The 20,352-nt window shown below is 44.2% G+C and overlaps 2 protein-coding genes across 7 annotated transcripts in view; both read left to right on the plus strand.

Moving 5' to 3' along the window:
* LOC126996067 (organic cation transporter protein-like) overlaps positions 1–20,352 on the plus strand; it is a 70,546-nt gene that overhangs the window by 14,274 nt on the left and 35,920 nt on the right. For 2 of the 5 annotated variants that reach the window (XM_050856133.1, XM_050856135.1), the window contains exons 8-13: positions 2,111–2,249; positions 2,738–2,823; positions 4,136–4,395; positions 6,538–6,722; positions 9,483–9,634; positions 10,015–12,537. In XM_050856133.1, the coding sequence (XP_050712090.1) occupies positions 2,111–2,249; positions 2,738–2,823; positions 4,136–4,395; positions 6,538–6,722; positions 9,483–9,634; positions 10,015–10,054 (862 nt within the window). In that variant the 3' untranslated portion in view covers positions 10,055–12,537. Of the gene's footprint in view, positions 1–2,110; positions 2,250–2,737; positions 2,824–4,135; positions 4,396–6,537; positions 6,723–9,482; positions 9,635–10,014; positions 12,538–20,352 lie in introns of those variants that run through there. The other 3 variants (XR_007750894.1, XR_007750895.1, XM_050856134.1) reach the window with 3 other exon arrangements.
* Positions 16,829–20,352, plus strand: part of LOC126996068 (organic cation transporter protein-like) — a 39,444-nt gene continuing 35,920 nt past the window's right edge. Inside the window, exon 1 of one of the 2 annotated variants that reach the window (XM_050856138.1) lies at positions 16,829–16,960. Coding sequence is in view for 1 of the 2 variants with exons in the window: in XM_050856136.1 (XP_050712093.1) it covers positions 16,926–16,960 (35 nt within the window). In the remaining variant the exon portion in view is untranslated. The remainder of the gene's footprint in view (positions 16,961–20,352) is intronic. The other variant, XM_050856136.1, reaches the window with a different exon arrangement.

Below are 20,352 nucleotides of genomic sequence, written 5' to 3' on the forward strand. Positions count from 1 at the left end.
TGGACGATTCTGGGCATATTCCTCCTACTCATCCCCCCTCTGACTCCTTTATGCCTGTTATTAAGATTTTTAAGAATGGTGTTTTCTATGCCTTCTCTGGCCTCAACTCTCAGAAGGCTTATAGACCTGATGGAGTGCCTAATATTGCCCTTAAAAACTGTGCTTCCGTGCTGACACCCTGCCTGGTCAAACTCTTTCGCCTCTGCCTATCAACATCTGCCTTTCCTTCCTGTTGGAAGTACGCCTTCATACAGCCTGTGCCTAAGAAGGGTGATCGTTCCAATCCCACAAACTACCGCCCTATAGCTTTACTTTCCTGTCTATCTAAAGCTTTTGAATCAATCCTTAACCGGAAGATTCAAAAGCACCTCTCCTCTTCTGACCTTCTAGCTGATCGCCAGTATGGGTTCCGCAAGGGGCGTTCTACTGGCGATCTTCTTGCTCCCATAACTGACTCTTGGTCATCCTCTCTTAGCCATTTCGGTGAAACTTTCTCAGTTGCGCTAAACATATCAAAAGCACTTGATAAGGTCTGGCACAGCTCTTTGTTTTCCAAACTACCCTCCTACGGTTTCTATTCTTCTCTCTGTACCTTTATCTCCAGTTTCCTCTCTGACCGATCTATCACTGCTGTAGTAGACGGTCACTGTTCGTCCCCTTAACCTAGCAACAGTGGTGATCCTTAGGCCTCTGTTCTATCTCCCACTCTCTTTCTGTTGTTTATTGATGATCTTCTTTCCCAAACCAACTGTCCTATCCATTCTTATGCCGATGACTCAACTCTGCATTTCTCAACTTCTTTTGATAGAAGACCTAATCAATAGGAACTAGACGATTCCAGGCTGGAGGCTGCAGAACGCTCAACCTCAGACCTTACTATCATTTCTGATTGGGGCAAGAAGAACCTGGTGTCCTTCAATGCCTCAAAAACTCAATTTCTTCACCTATCAACTCGACACAATCTTCCAAACACCTATCCCCTATTCTTTGACAACACTCTTCTGTCACCTTCTCCTACACTAAACATCCTCGGTCTATCCTTAACTCAAAATCTCAACTGGAAAATCCATATCTCCTCTCTCACTAAATTCGCTTCCTCGAGGTTGGGCGTTCTGTATCGTCTCCGCCAGTTTTTTTCTTCTTCCCCGCATAGATGCTGTCCATATAAAGGGACCTTGTCCGCTCTCGTATGGAGTATGCATCTCACGTGTGTGGGGGCTCCACTCACACAGCTCTTCTGAAGAGAGTGAAGTCTAAGGCTCTTCGTCTCATCAGCTCTCCTCCTCTTACTGACAGCCTTCGACCTCTTAAATTCCGCCGCCATGTTGCTTCTCTTTCTATCTTCTATCGATATTTTCATGCTGACTGCTCTTCTGAACTTGCTAACTGCATGCCTCCCCCCCTCCCGCGGCCCCGCTGCACTCGACTTTCTACTCATGCTCATCGCTATGCTGTCCAAACCCCTTATGCAAGAGTTAACCAGCATCTTCACTCTTTCATCCCAAACACTGGTAAACTCTGGAACAACCTTCCTTCGTCTGCATTTCCTCCTGGCTATGACTTGACCTCCTTCAAGAAGAGTGTATCAAGACGCCTCTCCACCCGAAATTGACCTCTCTTTTGGCCACTCTTTACTTTTGCCTATTTTGGGAGCGGTGAGCAGTAGGCTTTTTATTCTACACTCTTTTTGTTGCCCTTGAGCCGTCTCCTTTGTTGTAAAAAAAATAATAATTAGGAGTTTGCAAGAGGGCGGCTGTTCAAACTCACATTCTGCTATCCTTATATTGAACTCACACCGATCACCCTCATGATTATTGAACTCACACCTATACTGTAAAATAAAATAAAAACAAAAACAAATTATTTGAGGTAACAACATAAGAACATAAAGAGTCTGCAAAGGGGTGGATGTTCTACCTTATACTGCCACTCTCACACCCTTCCTCATCCCTTCCACCCTGACTCACGCCTCACACCCTTCCTCATCCCTTCCACCCTGACTCGCGCCTCACATCCTTCCTCATCCTTTCCACTCTGACTCACGCCTCACACCCTTCCTCATCCCTTCCACCCTGACTCACGCCTCACATCCTTCACCGGCGTTTCTCAGGTTCCTCGACGAGTCACCGCGCTGGCTCATCGTGAGTGGCCGCTCCGAGGACGCCATCCGGGTGATACGGAGGGCGGCACGGTGGCACGGCGCCGACCTGCCCCCTGAGGATGAGTTACGACACCTGACGGAGGGGGAGGTGCGTGCTTGTTTGTTTGTTTGTTTGTGTTAGTTTTTTTTAGTGTGTGAAATACAGTGAAAAATAAGGGAATAATGAATGAAAGAAATGGATAGATAGATAGATAGATAGATAGATATACAGACACATCTAAGTATATAGACAAATAGACAACGAGAAATAAAAAAAAACAGACACGCCAGTCCTCGTCGACAGACCGACTTGGTCGCCTAGATTTCGGTCGCCGATAGAGTCGGTCTGTCGGCATTCTGCACGGGCCTTTGGCAAAGGCCCGTGCTCCCTCGTGCAGGGAGGGAGCAATCTTTTTCCTCTTATCGGGCCGTCTTCGGACAAAGGCCCGTTTCCCCTAGTAATAATAGGGGATAAATATTAAAAAAAAGACAAAAAAGGACAAACTAACAAGAAAAAACAAAGTTAAACAATTGAATAAACAAATAAAAAATCAGTCAATCGGTAGGTAACCCCAACAACTTTCTTTCTTCCCCCAGCCGCAGGAGGCGCAGAAGGAGGCGGAGGAGCGGTCTCTGCTGAACGTGGTGAAGGGCGTGATCGGCGAGGCTTTTGTTTTGTTAAGGTGAGCTGGAAGACCTTACCTGTACCCTCCTCCTCCTCGTTTTCCTCCACCTTGTTCTCTCTCATCTGTTTCACTTTTTCCTCCTCTTCCTCAACATCATCCTTGTCCTATTCCACTTGTCCCACCTCCTCCTCTTCCTCCTCCTCCTTCTCCTCCTCCTCCTTTTTTCTCCTCCTCCTTTTTTCTCCTCCTCCTCCTCCTCCTCCTCCCCTTTGTCCTTTTCCGTGTTCTCTTCCACAAGGTAGACATGAGCACTGATTAAGACACAATGGCACTCCTTTTCCTTCTATTAATGACATCACTGTCACTCTTCGACTTTTCCTTGACTTCGTAATGGCTAAAACAGTGGTTCCCAAACTGGGGGGCACGCCCCCCCGGGGGGGCGTGAGCTGGGTACAAGGGGGGCGTGATTCGGTCAGCAAAAAATTGCGGTTTTGCAAGAAATAAATACACACACACACACACACACACACACACACACACACACACACGAAAGAGTAACACTGAAACATCCTCGCTCGAGTTTCAATATATATATCTATATATATATATATATATATATATATATATATATATATATATATATATATATATATATATATATATATATATATATATATATATATATATAATTTTTTTTTTTTTTTACGTCGCGGCCTATAGCGCCGATAGGCTTCTTCCCGGTGGAGCCTGATGGTCGGCCCAAGGCTTATTCGCGGTGGGTCCTGATGGTCGGCCCAGCCAGTTCTGGCGCAGGCGAGTGTTTATAGTGGCGCAATCTTGCATTGGCTCATGCTGCCCTCCCACAGCTTATCTTTATTCCCAGAATCTAGAGCCCGGGTTGATGGGTGGTCTTCTGGATATATATATATATATATATATATATATATATATATATATATATATATATATATATATATATATATATATATATATATATATATATATATATATATATATATATATATATATATATAGATATATATATATATATATATATATATATATATATATATATATATATATATATATATATATATATATATATATTTATATAAATGATGGGAGGCGTGAGGATTCCTTAGAAATCAATAGGGAACATTATGTAAAAGAGTTTGGGAACCACTGAGCTAAAAGGTCTTACTTATCTTTTTTCACTTGCCCCAAATGACGGATTCAAACACTTTCTTATCTATTTTCTAACCCTGATGGACGCCTCAACTTAGAACCATCACTTTTTGCCTATACCTGGACTTCAAAATCTTACTTGCCTCCTCTCATCAGCCTTCCAATCTAATTTCTAACCCTGCAGGACGCCGCGGCTCAGAACCATCACTCTGTGCTTGTACCTGAACTACTTGATGGCGGGGATGGTGTACTTCGGGCTGTCCCTCAGCGGCACGAGTCTCAGCGACAGCCCCTTTGTGTACATGGTGCTGACGGGCCTCATGGAAGTCCCCGCCTACACCCTCTGCGTCCCCATCGTGCAACGCTTCGGGAGAAAACGCACGCTCGCCGTTCTGTTTCTCACAAGTGCCATCGTCCTGCTTGGACTCCCTACCATCCCCTCTGGTAAGTGTTGTGGTCGTGGTAGTAGTGTTGGCAGTAGTGAGTGTTCTAAGCACTAATTCGTTCACGGATAGAGAAAGGCAATATCCGTCAGGGCAAAAATCACACAGGTCATTGACACGGACAAGACACATAAAAGAGGTGGTTGAATGTATATGTGTTTGTGTAGATGTAGTGTAGTGTGAATGACATTGGAGTGTGCGTGGTAAACAATATGTAGAAGGAGTGTATAGCAGGACGAAGACAGACTGTAGAAGATAAACAAGTAACAAGAGATAAACAATTATACGCACAAGGTACAGCGAGACGGGAGCACGAACGAAAACGTTGACACAGAGTAAGAACGAACATTAGAGTCTGTGCTGCAGCGCCACATTTTCTGAGGAGTCACCGGGTAAAAGAGCACCACTAATTGTTGGTGGGGACTTGCTGCACTAACTGTTGGAGACACTGCACTGTACATAAGGATCCACAGGAGAGTGAGGTAATCCAAAAGGGCGGTGATAAATCCAAAAGGCGATGAGTAATCCAGGGGGCAGCTAGTAATCCCAGTGGGGTGTCACACTGTGTTTGCGTGTCTCTCTGAGTCTGTGTGGCGTGTACACTGAGTCTGTGTGGCACAGTGTGTCTCAGTAATGTGTCGCACTGTGTTTGAGTGTTCACTGAGTGTGTAGTGTCACACGGTGTGCGTGTCTCAGTCGCCGTACCAGCGGGAGGGCAGGGAGGAGGAGGGGTAGGGGTGGGTGGGGGGGGTGAGCGCTGGGAGGAGCACCAGGGGGCACAGAGGGTGCCTGGAGGAGGCGCTGAAGGTGGCTGGAGAAGGCGCAGAAAGCGCCTGGAGAGGTGGGACAGAGGGTGCCTGGAGGAGGCGCAGAGGGCGCCTGGAGACGGGGCACAGAGGGTGCCTGGGGGAGGGCGGGGGAGAGCCCTGAAGGTGGCAAATACGCCATAAGGGCGTAATGTTTCTCCCGACCTAAGGCTCAACCTCACGAACCCCAAGTGGTTGTGAGGTTTATTGCCCCAGGAGAGGTAGGACGAATGAATCAGATGCTTCTGACTCAGGTCCACCCTCTGGGAGAGAGTGCCCTTGAAACGGCACTGGCTTATAAGCCACCTTGAACCATAGCAACACTGCAGGGTCACCAGTTGTTAGTGGTAGTGAGTGTTCTAAGCGCTAATTTGTTCACGGATAGAGAATGGCAATATCCGTCAGGGTTACTTTATTGACAAAAATCACACAGCTCATTGACACGGACAAAACACATAAAAGTCCTCCTCCTCCTCAAAGATTTATCCCCTAGTATCACTAGGGGAAACGGGCCCTCGTCCTCAGACGGCCCGTTAAGAGTGCAAAAACGCTCCCTCCCTGCTTGGGGGAGCACGGGCTAAGCCTATTGGCGGCCCGTAGCAGGATGCCGACAGACCGACTCTATCGGCGATCGAAATCTAGCCGACCGAGTCGATCTGTCGACGAGGACTGGCGCGTCTCTCGACACATAAAAGAGGTGGTTGAGTGTATATGTGTTTGTGTAGATGTAGTGAAGTGTGAATGACATTGGAGTGTTAGTATGTGTGGTATACAATATGTAGAAGGAATGTATTGCAGGACGAGGACAGACAGTAGAAGATAAACAAGTAACAAGAGATAAACAATTTTACGCACAAGACACAGCGAGACGGGAGCACGAACGAAAACGTTGACAGAGTAAGAACGAACATCAGAGTCTGTGCTGCAGCGCCACATTTTCTGAGGAGTCACCGGATAAGAGAGCACGATATTTGAGCGGTGACTGCTACAGTAGTAGTAGTAGTAGTAGTAGTAGTAGTAGTAGTAGTAACTGTTGGTGTTACTATAGTAAGAGGAAAGAAGGAACGAGTAGCAAACAGTGCGTGTAATATATAATAGGATAGGAGGTGAGACTGATATGTTTTATGCATTGGTCCAGCCTCGAACTCTTATCCCTGCTCCGTTTTCTATATTTACAAACTCCTCCAACGCTTGCTTGCCATTCCTCACCATACGAACTTCTCCATCCTCTTTTTGCCCCTTCCTCACCTTACAAACTCCACCTCCCGTTTCCTCTTTATCCATCATCCTCTTGTACTCCTTCCTCGACCTACGAACTCGCTTTCTCTCCCTTCCAGCATACAGCTCCACGGTGGTGACCTTGGCCATGATCGGGAAGGTGGCCATCACGGGGTGCTTCCAGACCGTCATCTTCTACTCCAGCGAACTCCTGCCGACGGAGGTGCGAAGTCGGGGCATCGGGACCTCCTTCATGATGTCCCGTATCGGCGGTATGGTGTCCCCCTTCATCACGGACCTGGTGGTGGGTCTTGGGCTACGTTTGTCTTGGCTCAGCTTGTGTTTTGATCGTTTTCTTCTTTTTCTGTCATCGTTTCCCTTCCCTTTTTATCTGATTTTGTTCTCAATATTTTTTTTCGTTTAGTTTTTTTATCTTGATAGTTGTTGTTTTTATGTGTGATTTGGTTCTGTTTTGGGATTTTTTATTTTTTTTATTTTTTTCGTTCTTTTTAAAGTTTTCCTTGGTGACTCGGTTCAGTGTCTTCATTTTTTTGGTCTTGCGTTATTTTCCTTCGACAATGTTTCTTTTTAGTGTATTTTTTTGTCATTTTAATCAGTTTATTGTTGTGGGCTTTGGTTCTATTTTGGTAGTTTTCTTTCATGCTTGTCATCGTTCTCCGTGGTCTAGCGTTTTTTCTTTATTTCTTTGGTTCTGACCTCTTCCAGAATGGATTTTTTTTTTATTTGTATTGTGTATTTTTGTCTTAATCACGTTTCTCGCTTCCCTGTTCAGTGCCCTCGTCTAATGCCTTTCCTTTCCATCCTGTTTTTCTTTTGCTCGTCTGCTTGTTCTCTCTTTTATGAATCCTCTTAATTCTTCGTTTTCTTCTGAACTTTCATTTAATCTGTGTGTTTTCTTTGATGGTTATTTTTTTTTTTCATCTTTATCCTGTTTTCCTCTTCCTTCCCCAGTGTTCCAGGTTGATGGCACCCTTTTTTTGTTGTTGTTTTGTTTGCTTGTTCTCTCGTTTTTATTCACTTTATCCTTCATTTCGTCCTGAGCTTTCCTACAATGCGTTACTTTTCTTATTGTTATTTTTATTTTTTTTATGCTCATCACGTTTTTTTCTTCCTTCCTCACTGCTCTAGATCGTTGACACCCTGTTTTTGTTTTGTTTTTTATTTGTTTTTTTAGTTTTTGTTTCTCTGCTTGTTCTCTTCTTAATCCCCTTTGATGTCGTCGTGTTTGATGTATTGTTTGCATAAGTTTTCTACGCGCCCTGAGAAAAAAAAAAAGCATCAATATTTTCTTTGGGATTAAGGAAAGAGCATTTACTTACCTTCTTCGCTTCCACACACACCTCTCAACACCTCAAACTTTCCTCATTCCTCACTTCGATCCTCCCCACACACAAAAAAGTCCTTCCCTCATCTCAATCCTTCTCTCTCTCTCCCTCGCTTTCCCCTCTCTCTTGTGCCATTTCTTTTTCTCTGTACTTCCTCTCCTCTTCCTCCTCTTCCCTGTCCCTTCCCCTTATCTCCCTCCTCCTTCTCTCTCCTTCGCTTTCCCCTTCTCTCTCGCGTCATTTTTTTTGCTATGTACTTCTTCCCTCTTTCTCCTCTCCCCTGTACATTATTCCTTGTATATTTCCTGCCGACGCATTCACAAGTATTCATCATTGTCGGCCAAATTGCCTCCCTGCTTTGGATGGAAATATATCACCACCTCGCTAAGTTTTGTCTCCACTACCTAGATGTGCTTGTCTATATTAAACTCTACAGCCTCCTCTTCTTCTTCCTACTCCTCCTCTTCTTTGTCTTTTTTGTTGTTATCATTTTCATCATTTTTTTCTTCTTTCTCTAGTTATTTCTTCTTTCATTTATTTATTTATTTTTTCCTTCTTTTCTCAAGGCCTCAGTTTCATTTTCCACCTTATCAGGCTTTTGCTTTTCACTCACAGTCTTCCTTCTTTTCGTCTCGCATCCTCTGTCTTTATTCTCGTTTTTCCTCTTCCTCCTCCTATTCTTATTCTTCCGCCTCACTTCCTCTTTGTTTCTCCATTTTCCATCTCTTGCCATTCCTTCACCTTACTTCCTTTTCCTATTCCTCCACTTTTCCTTCTCTTCCTATTCTTCCACCTCTCTTCCTTTTCTTATTTTCCCATTTCTCCATCTCTTCCTATTACTCCACCTCACTTCCTTTCACATTCCTCCTTCTTATTCGTCCATCTCACTTCCCCTTTTTATTTCTTCACTTTACTCCCCCATCCTCTTTCCCCACTTTTATATCTCTCCTATTCCACCATTCCTTCCTAATCCTCCTCCACACTTCCTCTTACACTCTAAAGCGTTCAATGCGTCAAGGACCTGGGTGTCAAAATCGCGTCAAACATTAAATTCTCACAGCAATACATCGATGCTGCAAATATAGCAAACAGAATGTTGGGCTTCATTAAAATAAACTTTTTATTAAAAAATATAGAAGTAATACTTCCGCTCTACAATAGTTTACTCAGACCCCACTTGGAATATGCGGTACAGTTTTGGTCTCCCCACCATGCAAAAGACATTGCTAAATTAGGTGTTCAACGTCGGGCAACAAAAATGATCCATTCCTTGCACAACAAACCCTACGACGAGAGGCTTTCCACTCTTTAACATGTTCTCTCTTGAGAAACGTCGCCTCCATTTTAAATGATTGAATGTTTTCAAATATTTAATGGATTTACGAATGTGGACAAATCAGAATTGTTCATGATCGATGACACTTTGCGAACGAGGAATAATGGCACAAAACTTAAATGTAGGCGAGTAAATTCAGACTGCACCATTTTTTTCTTCACCAACGTCGTAGTCCGAGAATGGAATAAGCTCCCACCTTCAGTGGTCCAGTGTAGCACGATTGACTCCAACTTAATTATTTAACTAGAGTAGAAATGCAAAATTTTGGAGCCATCTGATTAATGTAGAATCACTTAGGTTTAAGGACAGATCACCTAGTCTGGACCATGGGGTCTGTGTGGTCTGATGTTCTATGTAATTCTATGTAAATCATCTCCTTCAGGGCACCTTTCACCCGTGGGCGCCCTTCGTGGTCTTCGGCGTGGGGGCGCTGATGGCGGGGGCGGGCACGCTGCTGTTACCTGAGACCCGCGGGAAGACCCTACCTGACACCGTGGCCCAGCTGGAGGCGAGGGCGAAGGAGGCGCCGGTGAAGTGAGTGACGGAAAGAATAGTTCTCTGTCTCTCTTAATTATAGTTTTTTTTTATAGATAAACGTATAGATATAACCTTTTTGTCTTATTTAGTTTTCTTTTTCTCAGCTTTTTTGCCTTTTTATTTTTTGTTCGTTTTTTTCTTTTACCTTTTCTTTTTAGCTTATGTATTGTTGTTTTTGTTTATCTTCCTCTTGTTGTTATTCCTCTTGTTCTTCTTCCTCTTGTTCCTCTTGTTCTTATTCATATTCTTCCCTTCCTTCCTTTTTTAAATGCAAAGTCGCAAACCAACTCTCAGAATTGTCTCAGTCTCTCCATCATATTTTGCTTTGCCCTCGTTTATGTGCACCATTAACGTTTATTTTCTCTCTTTCACTTCAGGCAAACGAAAGTTCCGAGGATTTTTTCATGTCTGGCTTGAGTTCGTACATTGACTGACTGACTACGTGACTGATTTACCAACTTGCTGACGGACTGGTTGACTGACTGACTATATGGCTGACTGACTGACCGACTAGGTAACTGACTAACGGATTTGCTGAGGAAGTGTGAATGACTGATTGACTGATTAATTAGATGACGAAAGGGGTGGTTAGCAAACAGGCTGACTAAATAACTGGCTGACAAACTGACTGATTGACTGACATGATGACAGCAGGGTTGATTAACGAATTGTCTGTATAAGCAACTGACTAACTTGATGAACGGGGTGGTTAACAAACTGGCTGACTAAACAACTGACTGACGAACTGAATGACTTAAATCCTAACCGAGTGAGACGAGGAAGATATTTTGAGCTCGAGGACGTACGAGCCAAAGAAATCGAACTGGAGACACAAAAACCGTCCTTGGTGAGTGTTGAGGAAGAGGAGTAGGAGGAGGAAGAGAGTGACAAGCAAAGTGTTCGTTCGCAAGACCCACAGTGCCAAATTAATGCAGTCAAGGCCGTGTGTGTGTGTGTGTGTGTGTGTGTGTGTGTGTGTGTGTGTGTGTGTGTGTGTTAAAGACCTACAGTGTCAAGTTAGTACAGTCAAGGTTGTGTGTGTGTGTGTGTGTGTGTGTGTGTGTGTGTGTGTGTGTGTGTGTGTGTGTGTGTGTGTGTGTGTGTGTGTGTCGTTTTTAAGAGCATTGTTATTTATTGGACGCATGAACCTCCTACTTTTAAGCCAAACAAACACAAACTTTCTTAAAAAAAAAAAAGGTAAATAGTTATCGTACCGGCCACAAGAGATCATTTGTGTTTGTTGTTTCTTTTTTCTTATAATTCGTTTCTTTATATGCAAGGAAATAGAAATAGAAAAGAAATGGATAATGTACGTAGTTTTATTCTCTGGTGTTCCCCCCCCCCCCTCTCTCTCTCCTTTAGGTCCTCCATGGGTGACACGAGAGAGAGAGAGAGAGAGAGAGAGAGAGAGAGAGAGAGAGAGAGAGAGAGAGAGAGAGAGAGAGAGAGAGAGAGAGCAAACCAACAACAAATAGCGTCTTCCATTTAGCGTAACCCGTTTCTGGGTCGTGATCTGGCGTGTTCCGTTTAGCGGAACCGATCAGCTGACGCCGCAACCTGCACCCATTTTGATCCGAAATTGTAGGTACTGTATGCCAGTTACATATTTAGCCATAGATATTTGCCGAAAACCATGAATAATAAGTTAAAAGTGGTGCAGTGGGCGGGGCGTTGAAATTTTAATTTCGGGCCCGGCAAGAGGCCTGTAGTGGCTTTCAACGATAACAGTTGGATGAATAAATGTGTGGAGAGCCATACATGTATGGCGGGCAAAGGGTTTTGTGGCCGGGCGAGGTAGGGGAGGGAAACGCGACGGCTGTATTTTATATAGAATAGCACCCACCCGGATGTCACACTGGCCCTGTGTCCCGGGGTAATGGGCTCCCTCCCACCACAGGCTCAAGGGCCAATACGACGGAGATGAGCACCGAGGCCACGCGCTGCAATAGCGTATGCCCCCAACTTTACCTTTACCTTACAGTGACTGACGTGTTTATTGCCGATACACGTCGATTTGTTATTCATCATTGTTATAACCATGGGTAGGCTGCTAGTTAATTTTCATAATCATTGGTAACCCCTATTTATGCATAATGTAAGGATGAATAGTTTGTTTCAGTGTGTGTTTTTTGGGTCACTGATACCACAAAAAAATACCAGTTAGGTTAGATTAACAATGAGTGAAGCAGTAACAATTCAATATTATATTTAAATGGTAATCGATTGCTAATCTAGCAGCAGTAGATTGCTATCCATCAAGTAAGGTTCAGTTGCCTTAGGTTGTAGTGCGGCACCTAGGCCTGATAAGGGAGCCTCCCATAACCCACTTGGCGAGTGGGGTACCTCTTTGGCTGACTCTGTAAGGAGTGGCTCTCCCGTCACGCTGGTTGCGGGTTCAAGATAAGTACAAGATTACTAATTATGCGGCTATAGGTCCAAATATGTTAAGTTTCCTAAATGACGAGTTTTGTTTAAAATTATATTCAATCATTTTTGTTGCCGAGGTATAATTTGAAGGCATGAATAGTATTCCAATTGTTGTAGAAAGTATCCAGTTTGGATTATCAAAGGTGGCATACGCTGGGGGACGCGTCGCCTCACCCACCCTACAACGTTAAGTCCGAGGGTCCCTCTGGACAAGTCTCTATGCAGGCCCCCCTTTCATCCTGAGTACCTCCTGGCAGGATTTATCAACTTGCTCAAGTCACAAACTGTTGGTGTCATTAGTTTCTTCTAATCTTAGGAGTCAAAACTGTAAAGTCAACATGTACCCAGTTATGATAATTATTAATAGTTTCATGTATTTTTTTAATTTCGAGTCCACGTGTTCCATGAATGTCCCCAATCACACCTGGGAACCCAGCAATGTCTTGATATTCAGTTTTTCTTGATTAATCTGTGTAATAAGAAAAAAAAAATTGTACCTGTTAATTGTGCTCAATGTTTTTATTAGTTAAATAAATGCATTTGTACAATTGTTTTGCTTTATTTTCATATGCCGGAGGATAGAATTGATCTTGATTTTCATGACCCTATTTGTGCCGAGTGATTGAAGGAGTTATAGTTCAGCAGTGTTATCATTAGGTAAAGTTGGAGGCATTTGATAAGCTGTGTTTTTTCTTGATCTTCACAAGCAATGCACAGGACACCAGTACAGGTTGTTAGGGCGAGCGTGTTTTTAACCACTCGTCAGGTTAGGCTCGTGGTTCGTTGACTCTCCAATCACACCACGAAGAGGTGGTGCGAGGACTCGAGTTGTCGATTGTTAGGCGGCCAAAACCTCCCAATCCGAGACCACCAATACTATACCAGAGAGGTATAGTCACGCAACGGAATAATTGAAAACGCTAAGATAAATAATTACTTTAATATAAATAACTAAGTCACTGATATAAATCACGCCAAGGAACAAAAGATACCAAAAGGAGCCTGCCTCGATACGAGAGACGGTACCGAAGGCAAGGGGGGGGGGGTCCCACTCCACTTACGTTAATAACAATGCAACAACTTAAGATAATAGGGCTAATATGTCTGCAACACAAGAAATATCCTACACCGCAGCAGACTACCGGTGTTGGCAAAACAAAACATGTAGAAATAATTATAGCCCGACACAATAGTTACAATGCAGCAACGGAAGTTACCACCAAAAAGACAAAACAAACACTAAATGTAACTTCAATGCCCAGTAGTCACTCACAAAGTGATAAGTCACGGTACTTCCGCATGACACTGTGAAAACGAACACTAAAGCACAAAACAAGCAAGCGAAGCAAATACTACACTCGCAATTAGTAATTAGACTAGACACAAGTCTCAGTGTCCAATACCGGCTCGACGTTACATTCACGTTACCAAAGCGCTACTAAACGGAGCCTAAGCGCTGATCGGCCAAGCCGAAAAGCACTGAATAGCACAGACTGATATACAGTCGGACACAATCACGAGGCACTAAGCGTGCCCCGGAGTCAGTTCAGGCTCGCTTACAAGCAAGTTACCCAGCGATGTGTTCGCTACGGTGGTTCCTGAAGGGACTGCCTTAAACTGCTGAGGCAAGGCAGGAGGTAAAGGAGGTTCGGGGCTCCGATTATTTAGTCAACTGAAATGAAACCAACTACTGGGCGCTGAACGAACATTTGAAACATACTAGAAATAGTGAAGCAAGGAGCCAACGAGGGAAGGGAGGCGTTATAGCCTCTCACAGGTACTCACCTCGTTACTTTACATGCCTTTCAACAAATTATCCCTAACAAGGTGCATAACATGGATATTTGTGTTGGCTGCTGGGGGGACTGGGGTGCCGAGTGTGTAGGGAAGGGAAGTGAATAGATGTACTACTAGTTAGTCTTGGTGTGTTGTGACAAGTGAGTGTGTATTTGTTTTCTGAATGAGTCTATTGTACCGCAGTCTAAAGTCTGTAGGGGGAGGCTGTTCCAGTCACGTGTGGTGCGTGAAAAGTATGAGTCTGTACATGCGTCAGTGTTAGTGTGATATGTTTGGTATTTTTGGCTGAGTGTGTTACAAGTACGCTGACTGTTTGCGTCCTGTAAGTATGTGTGTGGGTCAATGTCAATGTAAGTGTATGTGATCTTGTACAGAATTTTAAGTGTGTGCTTGTCTGCACGTGTGAAGAGGTTACATGTTAATCAGTTGTTTGATCTGTGTTGTGATGCCTGGCGTTCAAGTTCTTTGTTTATAACGAACCGAGCCACCTTGGTGTTGATTAATGCTAACTTATAAATGTATAATAATAATAATAATAATAAACGGTTTATTTCATGAAGTACCAGGCAGCCCTAGAGCTGAAAATATACATCAATGGAAGATGAAATGAAATGAATGAGACAAATGAACAAAGTAGTATGATCGAAAATAAAAAGGAAAATAGAAATAACAATAATAGCAATAATCATAGTAAAGATAATAATAATAATCACGATAATAATAATGATAATAATAATAGTAATCATAATAATAATAATAATAATCATAATAACAACAACAATAAGTCCTAATGAAAAATATTTAAAAAACAAATTTGTTGCTGCTTAGTTTGCATTGTTGATATATTTGACCATCACCACTGATTGCTGAGGGCGGTTCACTGCGGGTGGGAGGATGTGTCTGTGTCTGCTGGTTGAGAAGCTTGGTGCGAACCGGTGTAATGTAGAGGTCTCGTGTTGACGTAGGCTGGTGAGATGGAGGAGTCGAGGGCGTCCTGATAGCTGGTGTAGTGAGGGCCCAGGATGATTTTGCAGGCTCGCTTCTGGACGCGTTCAAGTTGGCGGCGCTGCGTGATGTTGATGGAGGAAGACCACGCTGGGGACGCGTATGTCAGTTTGGGGAGGATGAACGGAGAGTACGCGCTCGCCAGCGGTGGCAGATCTGGTGAGCTTTGTTGTCCAGGGTGACGTTGATGGACACCACAGGGCAGAGGAGGTGTTGATGTGTAGGAGTGTAGTTTGGTGTCGTTGATGGTGACCATGTTTTGTGTTGTCCATGTGTGTAGGTTGTGTAGTGTTTCCTGGAGGTGGGAATAATCTGGGTTGCTGTTGTCAACTGTACTCCCACTGTGGTGTCGTCCACCCTGAGGTACCCCGCAAGTAAGGTGTAGAGGAGGGAGGCCCACCTGAAATCACCCACTGTTTTACTTGGCTGGGAAATCAGCCAGCAGCCCAGGGAGGAGACCAGGCCCTAGGTTTATTGCTTTGTTGATGACTGTGGTGTGGTGAACTAGGTCAAAAGCCTTTCGGAAATCAATAAAAGCGAGAGAAACTGATGTTTTGCGTTTTTCAAGATTTCTGTAGGCAAAGTCCAGGAGATTAATTAGGCAGTGTGTGGTGGAGGTTGACTTGATATTGCCGTACTGTTGTGGGTCTATGAGGGGAGCAATTGTGTGTGTGTGTGTGTGTGTGTGTGTGTGTGTGTGTGTAAGGATCCCACACCGTGGAGCAGCATGCTAGTGTTGGTCTCACAAATGTGTTGTTCATCAGCGCTTATTTGTCTCTGGCCCTTAATCCTGCATCAAGTGAGAACCTATTACCCTGGGACACAGGCAAGTATCTAATGTCTAAGTTAAAAGAGTTTGCTTTCCCGGAAAACCCATTTATCCATCAGCCTGATAGGGAAGATGAACAGGTGGTGTGCCATCTGCCTAGGCTGGGCCTATGAATTTTAGAGTAAAAGAGTCGACATTAAGATGGTACAGCAAGACACAGAAGCTAGAGGGAGTAGACTGGCATGTAGGAGACTGGGGGAGCAAGCTGTTGTTTAAAGCAAGAACGAGAACCCCGCAGCTAAATGGCAGGAACAGGGACGGGGGAAACCATAACTGTAGCTGTAGGACAGGGGAGAAAGAATCAGTGGAACACCTAAAAGAAGAATGCAGCAACTATGAGAGGCAGAGAGGGGAGTTATTAGTAGCACCAGAAAGGAGTGGGCTAAGAGGCTAGAGGAGGACAACGGGGCAATCGCACGGTACGTGTAGGGGTTGTATGGAGATGCAGTGCTGGGAGAAAAGGGCACAAATGCTTGAATAAGTGCACGGATAAGCAATGTCAGTAGGTTATTCCAGCAACAAACTGAAAAGTAAAGTGCGATAGTGTATTGCAGTGAAGAAAAATTAAGCTACACAGCACAATTGATAGGAAGCATACCTTTCTCTCTTTCTAGGTTACTTCCCGTTTTCTTCCATGTGACTCGTTTCGCTGCATCATCACCTCGTTTCCCTCCATTAATATTGTGCTGGTTGTCTTTTTATAGGGATTTCATTACCTATCAGTGCTTTTTTTATGTCTTTTCAACTTATCTCTCCATTTATTTGCCTCCTCTGCGTGTTATCCTTCACTTCTACGTAATATAAATAAGGGTAAAATAAGGTAGTAATAAAGATGTAGAGATCTCTAAGCCCAGTAGCCATCCCCGCGTTGCCAGATTATCGTACGCACAAAATTGTATTATCATTGTATATTCCGGTTTCTTCCTCATAAATATTGCTGGATAACATCAATAACTACCAATATAAACGATAACTCGAAATGAATATCGTTATCGGTGTATTGACGATAGTTTTGGGGTACGAAATTGGAAAATATAATACCCCAAGTACGATAATCTAGTAGCGGTGAGTTTCTGGTGCCCACCTCGGCAGCGGGCGGGCGGGCGGTGACCTCGTTAGTCCCAAGACGGAAGTGGTGAGGGGTGGAGTGTCGTTGCCGCCACACCGGGATACACAAACGAGGCATTACAGGGACGCTTGAGGGACAGGACAACCAGCAGCAACACCAAGATGACGGTAACACAAGGATCACGGGGACGACAAAGGTAAGTGTGTTTTATAAGGATGTAGAAGAGTTGAATCTGTTTGTCTTCCTTTTTTGAAACTCCAACGTAGCTACACCCGATGCAAGATGGCTGACACTACTGAACCTGTGCACTGACACCCCGTTTTCTTTATTATTAACGAACAGAACCCCATGAAAACCGAACTGCTTCATTATTACCTTAATACTGTGACAGGGGAGGGGCTTCGCCCCCTTCGCTCCCCCTTTGGTATGGAGACTGATTGAAATGTGAAATTGCGTGGTTTCCGTACGTGGTAAAAAAATAACAATGTATGTAATTTTCCTACATCTAGGTAAATGTAAGGAGTTTCCCTATATCTAGGATATTTTTCAACCCCCCATAATTCAAAAACTATATTTGCGACGCATTTCATGTGTACCGCCGCATTCCCCACAGTCTCAAAGGACCCCTAGCCAATTTTGGTTGCGAGGGGTGAGTATGGGCAAACACTAGAATAATACCCTTTTTTATTTTTTTATATTTAATTGTACACCCATTAAAAGCTGACTGCATTTGTCTGTTGCTTAAACCCGATTCAAAATGGCCGACAAGGACACTGAACCTGAGCATTATCACTTCGTCTGGACCTTGATTAATAATGCACAGGGCACCTGTCAGATGCATATTTGTGTTGGCTGTTGGGGGGAATGGGGGAGCCGAGTGTGCAGAGGTGGGAAGTGAATCAAGTGTAATTGGGTAAATATGGAGAATCACTACGCGCCTCCAATATTGCTCCCACGCCATTACTAGCCTTTCCAAGCTATCACGTACTGTTGTGTTACTCTAGTTTTACCGGCGCATCAAACATATACTGTGTCTACAAGTGATGATAAGGAATAACATCATAGTCCTGTTCCCTTCAACAAAATTAAAACACCTGGTAGTGGGGAGGGCTATGAAGACCAGGGAAATTGTGGGGTAAAAGCAGCTATTGCAATGATGCTGTCTACCTGAAACGAAGCGTTTCTGTGCTCTACTTACGGCGAAAATATATATTTTGTAAATAAAGCCACCAATATGGCCGCCGTGTGGGGCACTGCCATCAAAAGGGCGAATGCGCATGTTCTATAGATGCAGGTAACCCATCTCTTGCTATAAGGGATCCAGTGTTAAAGGAAAATCGAGTATTAAATGTAAGAGATTCCGGAGTCCAAGTAGATGGTTTGAGAGGCTTTTATGTTGGTTTCATATGAGCGAAGACTATAATAGGCGTCGCGGTCAGCTGTTTCTTGGCTTGCCCCTGCCGACGGGCAAGCCTCTCCAGTATTTGGAGAGGAGAAATGGAGGATAGGCGTGGCAGTAAAGGTAAGGGGGTGGGTCCAGGGGGGGGTAAAGCCCCCCTTGGCTAGCAGGGCGGTCGAGGGGGGCAAAGCCCCTCCCGTTAGCAGGTCGTAAAGTTCGGTTGGAGTAGTTTAAATATGCACCCCCGCCCAAATACCCCGACTTCCCACGGGTCCCCCAAGATCGTTGGGGGAAGGGGATTAATTCGGCTTTTTCTTTACTTCCGCCTTCATTTTATGGTTTATTATGGTTAAGGGACAGGTATTTAGTCCCTTAACCATAATACGGAGGCGTATTATCGTATTTTTGAGGCGCAGAGTGACTCTCCACAATTACCCCTATGTCATTAATATCCAGAACGCGCATGGATCATTACGAATTCGGACATAAAACGGTCTTTACGAGCTCTACGTTATTTTCTTCTCTATATTAAAGCAAATAATGACGCAAGTATTTGTATTTTATAATTTTAAAGTACTACATTCATGAAGTATTACTACGCGGGGGTGTATCTCTCTGCCACGTATGCAGCTTTCTGAATCTCAGTCTTCCTCGGGCCGCCATGATGGACGGCGGGATCGACAGTCAAGTCTTCTTTAGTCTCCTCAGATTATCATTCTACTTCACCCTCTGGGTAAGTGTTAACTGACTATTTAGCCTCTTTATTGGTATCGCCCATGAGGCACCTCGTGCCACATTGCGCCGTCAAAGCCCCAAACCGAGGCCTTGTGACCCTTCAATACCACCATATTCGAACAGTGACACGGGCGTGTCATATGGGATGCGCTTGGTGCCTCGTGGGCACATCAAGCTGTGACAAGCACATAACACTCACACACACAAAAAAAAAACGGATACTGTTCAACGCGCGCAACTCAAAATCTGAGTAAAATTGAGGCCATGGTAATAGGTAGGAATCAGTAGGTCACTCCCGGGTCATTTGACAGCAGGAGCGTCAGGGCTGGATGACAGCTGTCATAAATCGGTTTATTTTGCACCACAAAGTAACAATGATCTAGCATCAACTTAGCAAAAGTGGACGGGTTAACCGTCAGTATTTTGGCTTTTTTTTTTAATTTTTTTTTACGTGTACGCCTGTTGCGCCGGTAGGCTCTCTTGAGGGGCCTGGATGGAAGTCGACCCCAGCCCGTCATGGCGCAGGCAAGTGTTTATAGTGGCGCCATCTTCTCTTGGCTCATGCTGCCCCCCGGAACTCTTTCATTCACTTGGACGGGTTGATGGGTGGTCTTCAGGACAGCATGTGGGTAGTTTTAAGCCACTCGGTGGTGACTGAAAAATACGTGGTGGTAGTGTGGGGACTCGAACCCGCGTCGTCCATCACGCGGTGAATGTGGGCCAAGCACGCTACCACTCAACCACCGCCTATCCTAACCATAATTATGTAATTGTTAAATATTTATTTAAAAAAAAATATATGGAATGATAGGCTTAATAGGGGTTGTGTGTTTTCAAATACTTGTTTCCTCTCACGGCAGGTTGCTAGCAACACGGGGAAATTTCCCCAAGTTGGGTAAAATATAAAGCTGCCTAGGCTGTTGTGTGTCAAGTGTGGGACTGACAAGTTGGGCAGATAGAGCTGTCCTCCTTAGCACAGGGGGGGTCGAGGGGGGCGAAGGACCCCCGTTAGCAGTTAGGTTATAAAGTTCGGTTGAAGTAGTTTAAGTATATTCAACATGCGTTGTGGGCTTTCGAAAATTTCGCAGGTACGCAACGCGGTACGGAGTGGGGCGGCGGCGGCCACTACGCTGGGCATCTAATGAGACGCCCAACACTCGTCAACAGACCGGATGCAGCGGCATCTGCCGCTGCAAGGTTGTTAAATTAGATTAACCGATTAAAAGACAATAGAGTTAGGAAACTTAACTCAAAGTTTCGGGACTAGGGATTTTTCCCGATTTTAGGGAAATTTTGGAGGCCCTTATTTCAGTCAATTTGCCTTCTCACACCCAAGACCCAGATCCCCCATATGTTATTCTTTATATTTATTCGTCACGTTTTCTCTTTGTACGTTTATTTTTCACATTTATCCTTCATAATCCTCCGCTCAGCTGATGTAATGTTGACATTTC

This window comes from Eriocheir sinensis, chromosome 9 (genome assembly GCF_024679095.1).
Source record: "Eriocheir sinensis breed Jianghai 21 chromosome 9, ASM2467909v1, whole genome shotgun sequence".
Taxonomy (NCBI): Eukaryota; Metazoa; Arthropoda; class Malacostraca; order Decapoda; family Varunidae; genus Eriocheir; species Eriocheir sinensis.